The sequence below is a fragment of the Trypanosoma cruzi genome, genomic scaffold (genome assembly GCF_000209065.1).
Source record: "Trypanosoma cruzi strain CL Brener 1047053516843 genomic scaffold, whole genome shotgun sequence".
In the NCBI taxonomy this organism is placed as follows: domain Eukaryota; phylum Euglenozoa; class Kinetoplastea; order Trypanosomatida; family Trypanosomatidae; genus Trypanosoma; species Trypanosoma cruzi.
In genome coordinates, this window is record NW_001849259.1 from 6,581 (window position 1) to 24,924 (window position 18,344).

Here is an 18,344-nt window from a genome sequence, read left to right on the forward strand (position 1 = left end):
GGCGGGCGTGTTGTTCGTCACGTTTCAGCACACACCAAAGCGAAGTACACACACACACATCAACCAGCGGGATGCAAAGGAGTACAACCGCCCTTCGCGGTGCCTACGCGCTGCAGCCCGTCTTTCACTGCTGCACCTCCCCACACCCTCCAGCTAACTCCCGGCGACTTCTCCGCCGGCACGCATCACCCCACGCTGCCAGATAGTCCCCCGCCGTCAAATCCACAGCGGGAGGAACACGCCGGCACGTGCAGCTGCTGGGCATGAATCCATCCGCACTCTTCCCAGGCACCCTCAGCACCACACCACTCACTGGCCTGCACGCCGCCACCATCACGCCTGCAACAAGTCGACGAGACAAATTGCGGGCTCCCGCCCTCCCTCCTCGCGAGGCACCGCACGCTGGCAGCACGTCAGGGCGGCCACCCTCGCCACAAACCACCACTCGCAGCTGCGTCTCCAATGCTCCGTTTGAGCCTCATCAAGACTGAATGTCGCACCGCGGACAACCATTCCTCCGTGAAGTGGAAGGATACCAGCGGCGGGCGATACACCGCACCACAGCACGCAGAGGGCACACACCAGCAGCACACGGCCTGTCATCATCATCGCCATCACTCCTGTCACTTGCGTGCCGCCCTCAGCACAAACTAACTCCCCGTCAACGCAGAGCAAAAAACAAAGGAGAGAAAAAAGTCAAACAACCACGCACCGTCCCATCCAGCGATGAGAGTCACGCACCACAACAACAACAAGAAGGAGGGCGCAGTAAAACGACAACAACACAAACAACAATGAGCGCTCATCGCCCACGCCCCTTCCCCACACTCCCACTGTCACCGTCAGCGTTGCTCCCTCCGCACACACTCGTCGGCACGGAAAACCCCAGTGACACTAGGCACGGCACAGACAGAAACGAGCCACTGGGATTCACCAAAGGGGCAAAAACAAAACAAAAAATGGTGAGGCTCCGGCAGAACTTACGTATGACCCACACAAACAGGAAATTAACGAAATATATTTTAAAAAGAGCACACTGTTCCACGAGTCCACACAAAATCCCTCACATTTCATGCGGCCTCCGGCCTGTCCCCTCCACTCCTCCTTTTGTGCGGTCGGTGGGACGGCACAGCAGTGAGGTCGGCACCGCGTGTGGGCAAAAAAATCAAAGAAGAGGGGAAGCACGTCACTCATGACGGCATGCAGCAACCGACCATTAAAGAGAAGAAAAGAGCAGAAGTGATGATTGTCCCAGTAGAAAACCAGCAGCAGGCAATGATAATGTAACATCAAAAAATATATATATTATAGAAAACAAAACAAAAGAAGGACCGCGGGAAAAGCGGTAAATATTCTCCGTGAGGAGCCGCACATCCACACCCTTTGGCTCATGAGCCTGCCACGACTCCACACAGTCCCAAAAGCAGAAGCAGAAACGCCCGAGACACACATCCATGGACGGTGCTGTCGCCAACTAAACCAATGGACATCAACTCGGTGATATTCTCCGAATCAAAAATGTCGTTGCCCAAAGGCGGCGCTGCGTTGGACTCCAATGGGGTCTCTGTCCCCCCAAGCGCTGTGCTCGTGGGAGTCAGTGCAGCACCAACGTCATCCTACACGTTATCCTTGTGGCGAACAATTGTCTGGTCTCTGTTGAACGCAGGCGTGGCTGTGGTGGCATCCGCGGGCGTCGCGTAAGTGCCGTTGAGTAAATCGGGGCCGCTGTTCGTGCCCACGGCAGTGCGGACATGCGTGTCCTCTTCATGGTCAGCGTCTTGTTCTTCGCTCGTGAGCGTGTCGGCATTGGCCGGCTCGTTGTGCACGCTCCTCAAAACATACAGTGAAATTCTGTGCTGCGTCCAATCGTCTTCGGTTCCGTTCCGCAGAGAGCCTTCATCCGCCTTGCCCGCCTGCCCCATCGTCGATGCAGCCAAGTTGGGAGGCAAGGGCTCCCGGCCACCCTCAGGGCGCTCCCCACCGAAAGGTTTCCTGGCTTCAAGTACCTCCTGGCGACTGCCCGCGCTCGGTGTTGGAGACAACGCAGGCGCCATTCCACCACTGCTCGCCGCCTCTTCTTCCATTTCCCCCTTGGCAGCTGGGGTGGCAAGGCCAATTACGTCAGAAGAAAAAGTTTGCCTGGAAACTGTTGGGCCCTTCTTATTTCCTAATGGTTGCGCTGGTGAGTCTTGTCTTTGCGGTGATGATGATGTGGCTTCCTGCCGCGCTTCATCCATGGCGACGGACCCATTGGCAGGCTCTTCAGAAGATTCACTTGCGTGGCTGCTTTCAGGCGCACCTTTCGGGGCCGGCACCCTCGCCTCTGAAGCAGCGACTGCTTTCGTCTTCATTAGTGCTTTAAGCTTGTCATCGTACAACGCGCGGTTGTAAAGCAGGAAGTTGCTCACCGTCACATGAATGTTACCTGAGTCCCTTTTGCCGTCGCCGCCAATGTAAAAGTGTGAGACGCTGTGAAACCCCAAATTTGTTTTTGTCTCTTCAAAGAAGCTGTAATCCTCACCACCACCGTCGTATACCGTCAATCCATCCACGTACACAAGCAACTCCTTAAAGTAATCCATTTCCAGTCCCACCCTATGTGTTGTGTTCAGTTCCCACTTGGCATCCGCCGGCAGCGACAAACGACTGCCGTTGAAGATTATCTCCCACTTATTTTTCTTCGCGTACAACAGATCAAGGGCAGCGTGCTTTTGTGGTCATTCATCCTCACACCCATCAAAGGAAAGGAGCTGCCGATGCCCTCCATCACCTCCGGGACCGACACCGTCGCCACAAGAGTGAATTTGTAGTTCGCGAAGTGGTACAGCTGATTCTGCCCCTGCTTGCCAACAGGCCACTCCGCCCACGCTCTAGACCCTTGGAACGTCAGTCCACCATCAGGAGTACTTGTCACTGCCCAGTGAACGGTTGCATTCACGCAGGGGCACTCGCCACTCCATGTATTCACAGTTGACGTGCTGGGTAAAAAGACAACCAGCCCTTTGCCAAAGTCACCGCCACAACCACTGCGCTTCTTGTCATTCTTTTCATTCCCGCAGCCGTATTCCCTCGCAATGCACGCGTCCCTTTCCTTCCAGGCAGCCAAAACCTTCTTCATTTCCTTCAAATTCCCCGTCAAGTCCAAAAAAGCAATGTTGTACTGCTTACCTCCCTCCGCGGCAGCGACCTCGTACGAGCAGCGCAGTTTTCACTTTTCCTTCTTTGCTTCCTTACGCAATGACGCTTTTTCTGCGGTGTACAGCAGAGTGCTGGCGGCAAACTTGTCATTCTCAGCGGATATCGGCGCAAAATCATAAATTCAGCACATGTCCGTCAGCCACAAGTGAAGCCGAACCGTTTCTTCTTCTCCCTCCTTCCCAGATTATACCGGCCGGCTGACGAGGATGAATTTCTGTCCATCGATCGTCGCGCTGACGAAGCCACCCGGCACACCGTGCCCTGTTCGTGTCCGTGAGTTGCCCCACACGCCTGAAATAGTGTCGTATGCCTCCGTCCACCGAATCCCCCTTTCCGTCCGCCCTGCAAGCCCTGCGGCTGCCGTCCTCACACGACGTCATCATGCGGAGACCTTTGCCCTCCCATTCAAGCGTCGCAGGCTGGATGCAGCCCCCATGGCTCCTATCATTTGAAAACTCCTTATCATACACTAAACCGTTGGCGAGTATGATCAACGAAACGACCTCTCCACCATTAGTAAGTGCTTGAATGGGCAGCACATAAGAATCATCGTCCTCCAGCCGAATGCGTGCACCGCCACCACCCAGAAATTGTTTGTGGGGTTCGGCATTGGGTTTGAAATCCTTCAAAAAGCTGTCAAGAAAAACTCCCAAAGTTGTTTATTGATTCCACTCAAACTCCCTCTTATACTTATCGTCATCTTCAGAGAAAACGGTGCTCCTCGCATACCTGGACGACCAATAGCCATCAACAGCCACCTTCGTCCATGGAGCCCCTGACTCGCCATAACCCCCGACAAGAGCACATGTTTCCCCATCAGCCATAATAGTCGTTGGGCTCAATAGGCGGTCAACTTTAATTTCTTAATAATCAAACATCATGCCAGTTCCATTCGCCCACGTCCCTCCATTGACTTCCATCGACTTTGCAGCAATGCCAACACGCGATTTGCCATCCTTGTTGTTTTTGAAATGCGCTTCAGCAACGGCCACAACAACACCACTCACTCCAAAAAGAAAAGTTACACGTAACAAATCACAACTGACCACCCTCGTGGGATCCATTGAATCATAAATTGATTCCTCTCCAGTGAAAGATAATTACACAATTTGAATTACTCTCCACAACAGCTCCACAGGGCCGCAGCACATCCGCACAAAGCAGAGAGGAAGCACCGCGGAAGTAAACACACGCCGGGACATGTTGGGCCTCTGCGGCTCACTCTCTCTTCCTTCCCTCCTCCTTCCACTGGGTCCGGTCACTCGGCGACGGTTGTGTGTGCGGGGTGCCTTCACTGCAGCAACACGTGAGAGCATATATGTGTGTGTGCTGTTGGTCCTTTCAGTGCCTTACAATTTCACAGTGGCGATTGGCGTTTGTTTTCTTGCTTTCCTAGCGTGTCTGTCCAAGAATTGGAGAAGGCAGCGGCGGCAGAAAGAAAACAACAACGGTACACACCGTCACCCATCCACAGTGAGTGGCACCATCCCCGCAGCCATTATTCCCCAGTACCCCCAACAGCATAAATAAATGTAAAGTATTTAAAAAGCGAACAGCCTCCCAATGAGGTACCGCGGGCAATGGCGCTGCAAAAAAGACAAATGACAGAGCCACGTGTGCAGTGAAGAAGCACGAGAGTTGCACTGCAAAGACACGACGGCGTGATGCCCCGTGGGGAGTATCGATGCAGAACAGCACGTCACGTGCAAGAAGACTTGTTTCTCCCACTCAAGAAAGAAGAAAAGAGCCTCAGCGCCCAATGATGAGAGGTTGCCTGTACCTCCTCGCAGGACCAGCAAGCTCTGTGGGCACAAAGATGCAGTTGACGCTCTGCTGCACGCATGACGGCCGTCTCATCCTTCACAATGGCAACCACATGCTGTGGCACCACACGCCGCAGTCGATGTGCACAGTCTCCGTCTCACTCACTCCTGTCCCTCTCCCTGAGAACTCATCGGTGGCCGTGGCACACTCACCGACGCGTAAGAAATCACTTGTCTTCATTCTTCCCTTGCACTTCGAACAGCAGCACCGCCAAACGCATGTCACTCCTTTTTTCGCGGATTCCCCTCAGACACGCCTCCCGCCACATGCATCAACCCACAGCCACACAGTCCGTAAACGCCACGCAGTCGCCCCGCATGACGGTGCCGCACACACCAACACGGCGCCCCGCCACTCGGCGCAAGCAGTGTCTGGACACACAAAACAGGTTGCCCCAGACAACGACATCCCCCTCCAAGCAGTGAGGCAGGACTCGTCAGTAACAATCAAACAACCAGCCCCTCGGTCTCCTCCTTCCGCCATGCACGATGTTCTGCCTGCCACATGCATCATCCGTGACGCCCGGGCTCTCAATGAGTAAACAAGGCAGTATTCTCCCCTCCGCTCAACGAGAAGCCCATTGACAATTCTCAGCCAGTCGCCTCCATGGGCCATGCATGAGGAGCACCAGGGCAAGAATGCACAGAAGATTGCATGCAAAACGCCAACTCATTCCGCGTCAATAAAAAGTGTGGCATCATACATATGTTCCACGACAAGGTTGGGTGGCGCTTCCCTGAGATGCCTCCCATAAACACCGCACGTGGTCACAGTAAAGAAAAAGCAACGCCTCCAATCCGGCTGTCATTCGGCGGTACAGATCAAAGCACAATCCAACAAAATGCCGCAAACCATCACATATTTCACACAGACCATCGACAGCTCACGCGGCAAATGCACAGCACGAAAGAAGAGTCATGCTCACAAACACGCAACACACAGACACAGTAAGAGAGTTGGGAAAAGCAGCACCCAATGCCATTCTTTGTGGATGCAAATGATAACAGCACCAAACAACGTGAAGCGCCAGTCGGGCACCACATATGGGCCACAGACACCATCCACCCGCCCATTCACTCTTCCTCCTCCCAATGGCGTGGCCCTCCTGCACCTCCACAAACGCGTTTGCCTCTCAGTCATGTGTGCCTCAGACGCAAGCACTCAAGTGGCGTTTCGGTAATACAAAATTCAACACCTCAGAAAAACAGAGGAAATGCTCGCAGAGGCCACACGGCACCTCAACGCACCCTCAGGCCCTCCTCACGACTCTGCAATGCGGCGGAAAGGAGTACAGGCGGCTCTCGTGTCACAGAAGACGGCCAATGGGAGCGGTTTTCACAGCGCAGAAAATGCTGAGGTGTGAAACAGAAGAGGCGGTGGGAGGGCCCGCAGGGGACGTCACCTGCCACGCCTGGCATGCGTCGTCTCATTCGTGCAACGGAGATCCAACGACACTGTTGCCGCGGTGCCTGCCCGTGCGTGCACCTCACTCCCGCGCCAATGAACGCCTCAATGAACATCCTGCAGAGGGCAAGCAGCTGGCCGTGCAGACAATCCCGAGTCTCGTCAACGTTCCAGCAGCCGCTCCTTTGGCGAGACGTCGCTCTCTTTCGTCCTTTTCTCCCGTGCGCCATCCTCGTATAAAATGAAAATGCCTTCCACAACCGGCGTCATCAAGCACCTCCAAGTAAATTAGGAAAGATTCACGGCCTCGAGAAAAAGCACCCAAAGTGGCAGTCAACGTGAACTCAATAATGCATGTCACCTTCTGCAGCCGCGTGCATTGCAGCTCCCCTCAGCCGCCCACTGTTTCTTCCTTTCCTGTAGACCCAAACCGCATGGTACACTTTGATTTGCTCGGATCATCCACGGGATCGCGCAATGGTGTCCACCACGCCCGTGCAGCTCGTGACAGCATCACTTCCCCGTCCACTTCGGCGGCACCGAATAGCGTGAAATAGGGATCCAGAACACCAAATCTGCGAGGCAAACACACATGCATCACTCCAACGAGTGCCACTGAGAGAAATCACACGACAGCACACCATCTCTCGCCCTCCCATCAGCGATTGGCCGTCAACAACAACAACGGCATTGAGGAGCAGCCTCGAGACAATCCCTGAGAGCTGTCCCCGCCTCGGCGAGCGACCCACTCCGGGAACCCTGCACTCCATTGCCGTTCCAGGAGGGACTCCTGCCACCGCCAACCGTGTTTCCCTGTCGCGTTAGCGCACGGAGCCCGCTTCAAAGAAAAAACAACACGCTCCATTCAAAACGTGGCCATGAGAGCGCAAACAACAGGCGGAGGGCGCACCCTCTCAGTTTCCAGTGCCGACAAAGTAAAAGAGCATCAGTGCCGACTAGCTACAGCACGCACAGTTGTGCCTCTGTTGTCCTCCCTCGTGCTTTCCCAAATAAATCGTAATGCCCGCACTGCGGTAGCACGTGCCCTCACACCTCGTGGTGCCACAACTGTGTCCCGGCACGACGCGGCTGGTCCGGGTGCCGGTAGATGCCGTCTGCATTGCGCCAGCAACAAAACAAAAAAACCCACAAGGGAAATATTGCCTGCTCCTGGATTCTCCCGGCAATACGGGATACGGCCACAGCCCCGCAGCAAACACAACGCACACGAAGTGAGCAATCACCCAAAGAGCCACACGCAGAAGCGGATCCTCATCCATCCATGATGCGGCGTCTCACCCCACGCGGTCACATGGAGCACACCGGTTCCTCAATAAAACTTATGCTTCGTCCATCCCTTAAAAATGCTTCTGTCAGTGATGGGAATCAGAACACAATAGAATAAAATGGACAATGCAATAACGCCGTGACACCGCCAGCCACAATGATTCCCAAATACCCTGCAATTCTCCAATCATGCCTCTTTTGCACACACACAATTAACACACTATAAGAAAATCAACCAATGTTTTTCACCAGAAACCAAACAACCCCTTTCCCTCCCTAATTTCTTCGGTCACTGTTATGTTCGATAGCGTTGGACATTTTGGCATTTGTGTTCGGTGCTGCCGCATGGGACTGGTGCACCCGCACCGTATGCACACACAAGCATCCAAAAATATATAACTCCCACAATATTTCTTTACCACAAATCAAAACTGCCCTTTCCCCAATTTGTTTTCCTATTTCGACGGTTCTTCCACACTTCGGAGTGCTTCGTCACTTCTAAAGTCTCTGGATGATATTGACACTTGGTACTGGCGCACCTCTTCCTCCCAGAACGCCGCAATCTCTCGGTTTTCAGCGCGGCTCACATTATCGGAATTGACGACATCACATCTCCGCCAGCCAGTCATCGGCGTGCTGTCTGCGTGCTGCACATAAATCATCTCCCACGACATGTCTCGAGATAACTCCTCCCAACCATCAAAATATGCCGCCAGGCACTCAGTGAACTGCCGCACAGTGCTGGCGGTGGTGTGGTGCCCACCCGCCGCAGCCATCTGCAGCCCAACCAGCGTCATTGGATTTGAGTCCACAAAGAAAAAGCCGTCCACCAGCGGAAAGTTTTGGACTTTCGGCTCATACAGCACCCAGTGGTCCATAGCCACCGGATTGGAAAGACGTTCCGGTGGCGGTAGAACCTCTTTTCTGGTGAAGCTCTTGTCTGAGTGCTCTTTCAGCGCACAGCTGTGTGGCTCACGTCGTCCTGGTGGCCTCAGTTCCTTGATTTTGAGTCTTATCGCACGCAGGAAATCCTCATTCAAAAATGCAGATACGGCACACTTTTCAATAAGATATGGTGGGACATAATCCCAGAACCTCAAAACGAAAAAAATAAAATCGGATTGCTTCATTTCACTCTCCAACCGGGACAAAGTTTCACGTTCGAGGTGGGGAGATATCAATACATTCAGAGGCGACTCAATGCTGTTTCCTCGTCGTACTCGGACAACCCTCACAAGCTTTCGAGACAAGTCATTGGACGAGTAACAGCAGCCAATACCCAAATTACGCTCTAATTCCGAGGCGGTCGACCCATCCACGGCCTGCTGACACGCTTTAATGCGGTCATCATATGCCTGTTTGCCAAAGATGAAGCGGAGAATTGGTCCCACGTTATTCATGCGACCCCTCACCTCCTCCCAGTACTCCGCTTGCTCCTGCAGGGGCCAATTGCGCTTCATCCAAATGCACATTGCCCTCACATCGTTTTCTTCGGGACAATTCGTTACAATTGCAGTAGAGTCCATTTTTTTTTTTCCACAGTTCATATTCCTTTTTCTCTGGTGATGTCACCACAATCATGCCCCATCCCTTGCAAGGCAAACCAGCGGCCGGTTGACAACCCCTCAATGCCACGTCGTAGATAATATACGCTTCCACCCCACGGAGAAACAGGGAAGCAAAAACACCGTCAATACTGAACTCATCCATGTATTTTGTCACCGTTTAGGAGGTCTCTTCCAAAAGATAAGTCCCACTCACCATAAAGTGCGCAACCGTTGGGAGCTGCTCCGCATAGCAGTGCAGCAGCTGGTAGAGGAGGTACGAGCCGGCAGCCACCGACTTCCCGATCCCGGGCGTCCCAACCAACAGACGTCGCTCGAACTTAAAGTCGGTCCCACCGTGATGGGTGGACCACGCGGTGAGATCGTCAAGGACGATCTGCCACACTCGATCCACCTCGCAGTTAACAAAAAAGTCCTTCGAGGAATCCTGTATCGTATGCCACGAGTACAGTCATCCCCTGTCCGAGGTGAGCACCATCAGCCTGAGACGTGCTGCACCGGACTGCTGCGCACCGTCATCCTTTTTGAAAGTTTCGCCAACTGCCTTGTACGTCCATGACTGCGGTGGTTCCCCCTTCTTCACCTCCATTACCGTCCCCTTTTTATTTCGCTCATCGCCGTCGGGAACTTCCACGACCTGGTGCCACCTCGCATTGTACACAGACTCGTACACTCCCTCCATTTTCATCGCTGCACTCATCCTCATTGGGTTCCTCGCCTCCTCAAGGGCTGCATCCAAAAACTGTTTAGTGATGCCATGAACACTTTCTTTTACCTCCGGAGTGGCTAATGACCACCCCAGCAGCGCACTTACATGATTATAGTGGAGGTTCTTTATATCTTCCTCCATATTCATTTCACCCTTACAGCCCTCTCCATCCTCGCATAAGCATCGGTCATCTGCATTTCTTCCAACGCTCCCTTATCACGGATATACCTCGTGGGGTCCTTGAAAAACTCCTCCAGTAAGACATCCCGATTGGTGGCCACAACGCCCCTGCCGCCCAATTCCATCGTAAGAAAATCATTCAGCTTCTTTTCCTTGACGCGGACTCCTCCTTTAAACAGTACATCTTCGATCGTAGTGGAAATGGTAAATTTCATTTCTGCCTCACGCCGTTCTACTTTTACTATCTGAGTGAGGGCTGCGTTTAGTTTTCCCCTTGCAATAAGAGTGACCGTATCCTTTCCTTCATAGTCCCTCCACTGCTCGAGCGAGAACACACCCTCGTGGTGAAGTTTGTACACCTGGTACTCTGTTAAATTAAAAATAATTCTAAGATGCCGCTGGTCTTGTACGTAAGCATCCGGCTCCTGAACAAACGTCTCCATAATGACGTTCCCATTTTTTTTTCACAACCCACTCATCGCCCAATTTGCTCCGGAGGAAATCGTTCAGCTTCATGTCGGTCCTGAGAGTGTCTCCCTCCAGCAGAATGTCCTTTACGCTGCTGCTCATGGTCCACCGTGGTTGCCGCGTTCCCTTCACCCCCCTGCGAGTCGCAGCGTCGGAACCATCGCCGGAGCCACGGCGAGGTGCCATCACAACACCCGTGCGGTGAAGCATCCCACTCGCACCGCCCAACCGCGGCCAGCAGGTGCCGCTGGCTCCAAAGGACAGTCGCGGCTGTTTCCTCCCGCAGTCCCAATGGCATTGGGCGTGGCACTCGCACGGCGGGGCGGTCGGCGCGCCATGCAGCCGCACTGCAACGCCTGTCGGTGAAGCAGTCAAGGCCCATCGCCTCCGCAGCAACGCAACGTGCAATCGGCCACAACACCGCAACATTATCGCCCTTTTATATTTTATTTTATTCACGTTGTCTGTTTATTTGTTTTCCTTATCACTAACACTGAAAATAAGTGTGCACCTTCACAAAAGAATAAAAAGAAAACACGATCCCACCGTCCCGCCGCGGGTCAACACTCTCCTCCACCTACCGCCATTGCCGCGCAGGAGACCGCAGTCACATCGCAGAGTCAGCACCACAATGTGCACCACATTATCGTGCACTGAACGATGGGCGAGACGCAGCCATGCATCGCCCGCTCCATTTTCCCACCCCTCAAGTGTTGCGTGCCCGCACAAAGTGGCAAACAGGATCAGAGTGCACACAAACCCAATCAACACCCTCACTCGCTGAAGCACATTATTCGCATGGAGTGACAACATTTGGGGACACACCAGCAGTAGCAGGCTGCATGGAATTTCTCTGCTAACCCTGCGAAGAGACACAACAACTCTGCGGAGTCAAAGGTGGCAGCCCCTCGGTGTTGCCCGCAGTTCACATGGCAGGAAGAATCCCACGCACGCATAGTTCCGGACACTTCACTGTTTGAGTGCCCAACAGAACATGTGAAAAAATACGTGTGCGCAAGGTGGCAATTAAATATGTGAAAAAGTCGGCCTGCTTTCTCCGATGGCGCTGGCGAGCAGTCCCACACAATCCAATCAAAGTGACACGCCGGACGGAATGGCGTCCGTCAATCAATAAAAAAAAATGCAACACTAAAAAGGAGCAGCGAGGAGTTGGCGCATGCGACTGCCAGTGACAACTGAGATGCCGAGGAGCACGTTTGTGCAGAACTGGCCGTCAGGCAGCGAGGACAAATAAAACAAGAGGGCAGCAAACCCTCTCATTCAATGTCTCCTGACCGCAACAGCAGAATCAAAATACCATAGACGATAAGAGCGGCAACGCCTTCTCCAAAAAATCGTGTCAATAAGCCGCAGGACCTCAGGAGGGAAGAAGGCAGCGGCGGCAGCCACAGCGGGGAGGCAATAAAACGGCTGGCAGGCACCCTCACGTCGACGCGCACACCACATCCGAGTGGGCCGGGAGCACAGACCGAACCGCTCGGAAACACACGCATCAAATCCGCAAAACAAATTCGCAGTGAATCGACAGGAACTCCCCGCCCAAAACAAATTTATAAAGTGGCGTTTTTCAAGGGGAATCCGCTTTTACGACAACGGCACGGACGCCTCGCAGGAACTTCTTGCAAATCTCCCTTCGCAGGTCCGCAGGAAAACGCAGCGGAATAAAAAAAGAGCGCAACGACGCAAAAAAAAATAATCCTCCCAACCGACCAGGTGGCAGGCTGCCCTCGCGCAAGTTGAAAAGGCACAACTTCACTCCGGTCTTGTCGTGGTGGTCGTCTCGCAACATTTTTTTCCTTCTCGTCGCAGTGCACATCCCCTCCCACAAATCATTTGTTCGGGCCATGTTCCTGCGGCCAAACATCGCGCTGCTGGATCCCGCGGCACAGTCCTCGGCACAGAAGTGAGGGGAGGAAGAGGGACCGCAGAAGGTGCGAGCAAATCCGAATTCGGTGGCGGTCGCTGCAGCGAAGATTGACGTCCCACGCGGTGTCCCTTTTCTGGGTCCGGTCCTCACCGCGCCATGCTCTCAGCGTGCGGTGCGCCGGCCGCTCCAAACATCCACACGTGCTTGCGTCTCACCGTCGCTCCCAGCCCCGTTCGTTGGCTGCATCAGGGATGTCGTCATCCGGAGACGGGCATAAGGACGTTGCATCCAACAAAACCTTCAGAGGCACCCGCTGGGCCAACGACGACCATCACTGCGGGATGTGTGGCCCCTCCGCCGCTCACCTCAAATCGCACTTCTACGCCTCCTCGAGCAGCAGCAGCATAAATACACCGGTCCACTAGGGGCCCTCACCAGCCATTGCAGGAAGACCACTGTGCCCCACTGCTATGAAGCCCAAATTGCATTGACGGGCCACTTCGGAAAATCCTATCGCATCCTCCCCATTATGCGGAAACACGTCCATCGTGCATGTGACCACCGCAGCCAAATGAATCCGGTCCAAATACCATCCAAATCAAATTCCCCTTTCCTCAAGCCATTCCTTCATTCCATACGCCCTGACCCTCATCCGCACGTGCCCACTCACACAAGCCGCAAAAGAATGGTGGTGGCCGCCCAACGCTCCGGAAAAACATGCGCAAGCGCACGGCACAACGGCGGAGAAGCGCACACCTAAAGGGATGCGGCCCTCCACAGCAGTCGCAGCCCACCGCGCGCATCACACCCGCAGGAAGAGTGACTTGCCGTGCGCTCCCTCTCTCCTCCCCTCCGTCTCTTCATGCCCACGGAGGAAGCAGCAGCCACACGCAACCGCCAGCACACGCTACAAAAGAAGCATCCAAATCCACTGCAATGTGCATTTTGTGCGTGCATGTGGTTGTGTGTGCCTGCAGACACACGAGGCAAAGAAGTGAAAACAGGAGCAGAGCATGTGAAGGGACGCACAAACAAAATGTACAGCAGAGGTGCATGGCAGAAATAACAGGACTGCCCAAACTCATGATATTGCACTGCAGCCCAAGCAGCGGCAATTCATAAAAAATTTATTAAATTTAAAAAAAAAATCATCTTCATTCCACACCTCACGCTCTGGAAAAAAAAAAAGAAAACAAGAAAAGATAAAAAAAGAAAAATAAAAAAGATAATAAAAAAAAAATTGAAAAAAGTCGTCCTCTATTACGGTTACACACAAATAATAAAGAAGAAAAAAAGAAAAGAAAAACCCATCACACAAAAATTCACTGGTTACTGTGTGCGCCCACCAAACTGTTTGTATATTTTGCCCGCACATTAAAAATTAGATATTTAAATGTCTTTCAACCGTCCGACCCTCCGTGTGTCCGCACTTCGTTTATATTTCATGGGTCATCTGCGTGTTGCTGCTCCCCTCAGTCCTTTTATTGGTGCGTGAGTGCGGCCCGCAGAGCACAGTCACTCGTGTGTGTGGGGACTGAGAGAAGCACGCAGACATGACGGCCGTCTTGTCGCTCCATCGGGAGAGTGAGCGCAGCGAAAAAAAAAAAAAAAAAAAAAGAAAACACGGCGGCAGGGTGTGGCTGTGTGTGTGTGGCGCTGCGGGTGTCTGCCCGCCCTGACCGCAATAAAAGAAAACAAAACAAGAGGGAAGGAAATGTGTGCTCCGCCCCACAGGCCCTCGTCGCACGCCCACACGTCACGGCTCCCTCAGCGCGCCGTTCGTCGCGGCCCGTCCTCATGCGTGCAGCAGGCGAGGCGCACAGGGCCGTCGTCATGAGCGTGTCGGTGGTGTGCGAGTGGGGCAGTTGGACGGAAACACACGGCACCCCTCGCAGGAAGAGTGCAGCAACAAACAATTAAAAAGGGAAGAGTAGAAAAGAAAAAACGTCCATAGTGATTGCCCCCCAAAAAGAAAAAAAAAGGAAAGAGTGGAGCAAAAAAAAAAAACTTAATTTTTTTAGAAACAAACATAAAAAACGTAAGAAATTATACTCCGAACAGAAAAGAAAAACAATTAAAAGCCGAAAAAAGAAAAAGTCCGTGGTTGGCCTAAAGCAGCAAAGAGAAAATGGAAAACATTAAAAGACAACAAAAACAAATTATTCTCTGCGTAGTAAAATATATTCCTAGCGGTGTGTGTGTGTCCTGCAGGGAACGGCACAAGTGCTCCACACTGAGGCCGCACACTCCTCACAGAGCCGCAAACCCCCAGAGCCCCAACAGCAGAAAAAGCGGCAGCAGTCCGCTCCCAGCAGAATTCAAGCTCACCTCTGGCACAACAAATTGCACATCCTCAGTCCGAGAGGTATTCCTCCTTGCCGCTCCACCCTCACTCACTTCTTCAACTGCATGGGGGTTCAATGTCATTGGCACCGCTGGTGCTGCTGCATTTTTCTCTGGGCCAGACACAGCAGACACAGCAGATGCGATGGTTTGAGAAACACCTCTCGCTTGTGGTTCTGGAGCTCTCGTCGGAACGGGGATCCTGTTCTTGATTGCAGTCATCTCAGTGGGATTCAGTGGGCGGTTGTACAGAAAGACGTTCTTCACCGTCACAGGAGAGTTTTTCATATCGCACGCGCCAAAGCAAAAGTATAAAAGCTCAAGTGGTGTCTTATCCGTTAACAGCGCTTCTTCCTCCCCCAGCGACTTGCCATCAACGTACACGGAGCTCTTGTTGCCTTGCAGCATGAGTGCCACTTGGTATTCTTTCTTAAGCTCCCAAGCGTCACTTTTTGTTGTCTTGCCTTTGAAAATCGTCTCCCACGTCTTATTCGCCGTATACAGGATTCCCATGGTATGCGAGGAATTAGTGTCCCCAAAAATCGCACCCAGTAGAGGAGCGTCCTCACTCGGAGCCTCTTCGATGGTCACCGACGCCACAAGTGTGAAGTTGTGGCTCAAGGATACATGACGCACATTATCACCCCGAGTGTTCACGGGCAATGATACCCTGGAGTCAGGCTCCGTCAACTGAAACCCATCTTCGACCTTCGTGGCGTTCGTCACCGTTGCATTCAGGCAAAGGTACTCGTCGCTCCACGTGTCATCACTGGCCGCATCGGACAATACCGCCACCAAACCCGCCGTGGGTATTGACAACTTGGAGAAGAAGGCGTCATTTTGCGCCCAAGTACTGAGGACGGACTCGATTTCCTTCAGTTCCTCCGTCAGGCGGGAGAGTGAAATGACACGGCCTTTATCGTTGTCCCTCCGCTGTAAAAGATGCAAATTGCCATCCGAGTACAGCAGGCCGCTGGCGAACTCCCACCTCACAGCAGCCTCCTCCACGGCAAGCGGTCCAAAATAAAACGAGCGGTTGTTGTCCGTGACCCAAAGGCAGAGCGCAGTGGCGTTTCCCTCCCCCGAGGCGTGCCCTCTCTGTGTGTACAGCATGACCTTCCTTCCCTCAATGGTCGCGGTGATGAGGGCCTCCACATGCAGGCTTACATCCGGATAGTCTTCCGATTGTGGGTTGACCCACACGCCTGAGAGTGTCCCGATGGCCTCCGTCCACGTTGTCCCCATGTCACGCGACTCGTACACCCTCTGTTCACTCTCGCAGTCAACAATCATGAGAATTGATCCCTCCCACTCGGTGATGCGGGGTTCAGTGCACTTCGCAGGGGAAACACCCTTCGAAAGCGACCAGGTGCTGCCGTTGTCCGTCGAGTAAATTATCATGGAGTAAACATATTCTGCTTCATTCCTCGCCATCAGAGGAAACACAATGGTGCCATCCTCCAGCACAACACCTGAGCCACCAGAAGAAGCAAAGTACTTCAATCCAGCTTTGGGTGTCTTTAAAGTAGTCTGGTTTAATGATGTGGGTGAGCCCCACGTGATCCATCCACTCGGCTCGCTCGCCGTGGGCTTCGTGACTTCACCCACAACCAGTTTCAGATCCAGGCTGTCCCAATTCCAAATCCCATCACTCTGATTGAGTCTGTCATAGCTTGCCGCAAGAAGAAACACCTTATTACCCTTCGTTGTTGTTGTGGGGTTTAACACGACACCCACACGATTCGTTCCATCCGTTGTATCAAGCACGGTGTGTGCCTTCCATGTACCTTTATTAACCTTTTCAACAAGAGTGGACCAATCCCACGAAGAGTCGATGTACTCCGCAACAACATCAGAGTAAGAGGGCGTAATTAATTTGGCACCGTCTTCTCGGGCATTTATTATGCCTCTGGCAAAAGCAGCAATTACTCCACCAGCACTGACAAGAGAGGGTGAGGCAAATGCATCCCGCTTCGTCCCTGGAGTACCTCCACCTTCCGGTAGAACAGGCGTCGTCTGCGGCACAAATAGATCGACCCATTGCAGCCCCTCAACACTTCTTAAATCACTGTTGCCATCATTCTCCCTTGCAGCTGTAGCTCCACAGGTGGCGCAGCACATCATCACGACGAGGAGAAGCAGCACCGCGGAAGCAAACACACGCCGGGACATGTTGGGCCTCTGCGGCTCACTCTCTCTTCGTTTCCTCCTCCTTCCGCTGGATCCGGTCACGCAGCAACGGTTGTGTGTGCGGGGTGCCTTCACTGCAGCAACACGTGAGAGCATATAAATATGTGTGTGGGCGGTGTGTGTGTGTTGTTGGTCCTTTCAGAGCCTTCAAATTTCACAGTAGCGATTAGCGCTTGTTTGCTTGCTTTCCTAGAGTGTCTGTGTCCAAGAAGTGGAGGGAAAAGGGAAAACAAGCCAAGTAAAGAGATGAGACAGCGAGCACCGCCACTCCGCACCGGCCATCGCGGGCGTCACGGCGGGCCGTCGGTGTGTGCGGGCCATCCCTCACGCGGTGCAACACGCCACACCCAGCAGGGAATGACAGACAGACAGGCAGTGAGTTGAATGGATGCCGTCAAGAGGCACTCACAATCAACATGGCCCGTGAGCATGCGGCCACTCCACGCAGGAAAACAGGAGAAGAGGGTGAGGGGAAAAAAGCAAGAAGCAGCACAACACACACGGAAGGAACAAACACAAGTCTCGGGAAAAGCACCGCCACGGCCCTCGCCCTGGCCGGCGACTCCACACCAGCCCTCACACACACACACACACCATCGCAGTGCCGTCAGTCTGCGGAAGAAAAGATTCGGCCCTCCACACAACAAACGCACACACCGCCAGCAGTCATCCACCAATGGACAAGAACAAGAAGCGACACACCGCCGCCACCGCCTCCAGTTCAATCCCACGGCCAACGAGACACGGCCACAGCCCCAAAAGCCAACAAATATCGCACACGAAACGAGAAATCACCCAAAGAGCCACACGCGGAAGCGGATCCTCACCCAGCCACGACGCGGCGCCGCAGTCCACGCGGTCACACGGAGCGCACTGTTTCCTCAATAGAACTTATTCGTCGTCCATCTCTTAAAGACGCTTCTGTTAGTGATGGGCCTTCGAACACAATAGAAGAAAATGGACAATGCGGTAACGCCGTGACACCGCCAGCCACAATGTCTCCCTCATACCGGGGCAATTCTCCAATTACGCCTCGTACCCACACACAATTAACACACTATATAAAGATCACCCAATGTTTTTCACCAGAAGCCAAACAACCCCGCTCCCTCCCTAATTTCTTCGGTCACCGTTAAGTTCGATAGCGTTGGACATTTTGGCATTTGTGTTCGGTGCTGCCGTATGGGGCTGGTGCACCCGCACCGTATGCTCAGACACAAGTATCCAAAAATACATAAATCCCACATCATTTTTTACCACAAATCAAACTGTCTCGTTCACTTCCAAT

General features: G+C 53.2%; 1 protein-coding gene and 3 pseudogenes across 1 annotated transcript, besides 4 other annotated features; all 4 read right to left on the reverse strand.

The window, feature by feature from the left end:
• Positions 1-615, reverse strand: Tc00.1047053508451.5 (annotated as a pseudogene; the record flags this gene model as incomplete).
• Positions 1-18,344: a sequence feature (areas not merged during assembly with more than two copies in the genome that could not be assigned to a particular haplotype).
• Tc00.1047053508451.10 lies at positions 1,389-4,514 on the reverse strand (annotated as a pseudogene).
• Positions 8,169-10,610, reverse strand: Tc00.1047053508451.30 (annotated as a pseudogene).
• Positions 13,642-13,672: a sequence feature (AT_rich).
• Positions 13,701-13,763: a sequence feature (A-rich).
• Positions 14,120-14,145: a microsatellite.
• On the reverse strand, positions 14,774-17,152 carry Tc00.1047053508451.60 (trans-sialidase, putative; the record flags this gene model as incomplete). Its single annotated transcript, XM_804125.1, has 1 exon — positions 14,774-17,152. The coding sequence occupies one exon, from the start codon at positions 17,150-17,152 to the stop codon at positions 14,774-14,776; it is 2,379 nt and encodes a 792-aa protein (XP_809218.1).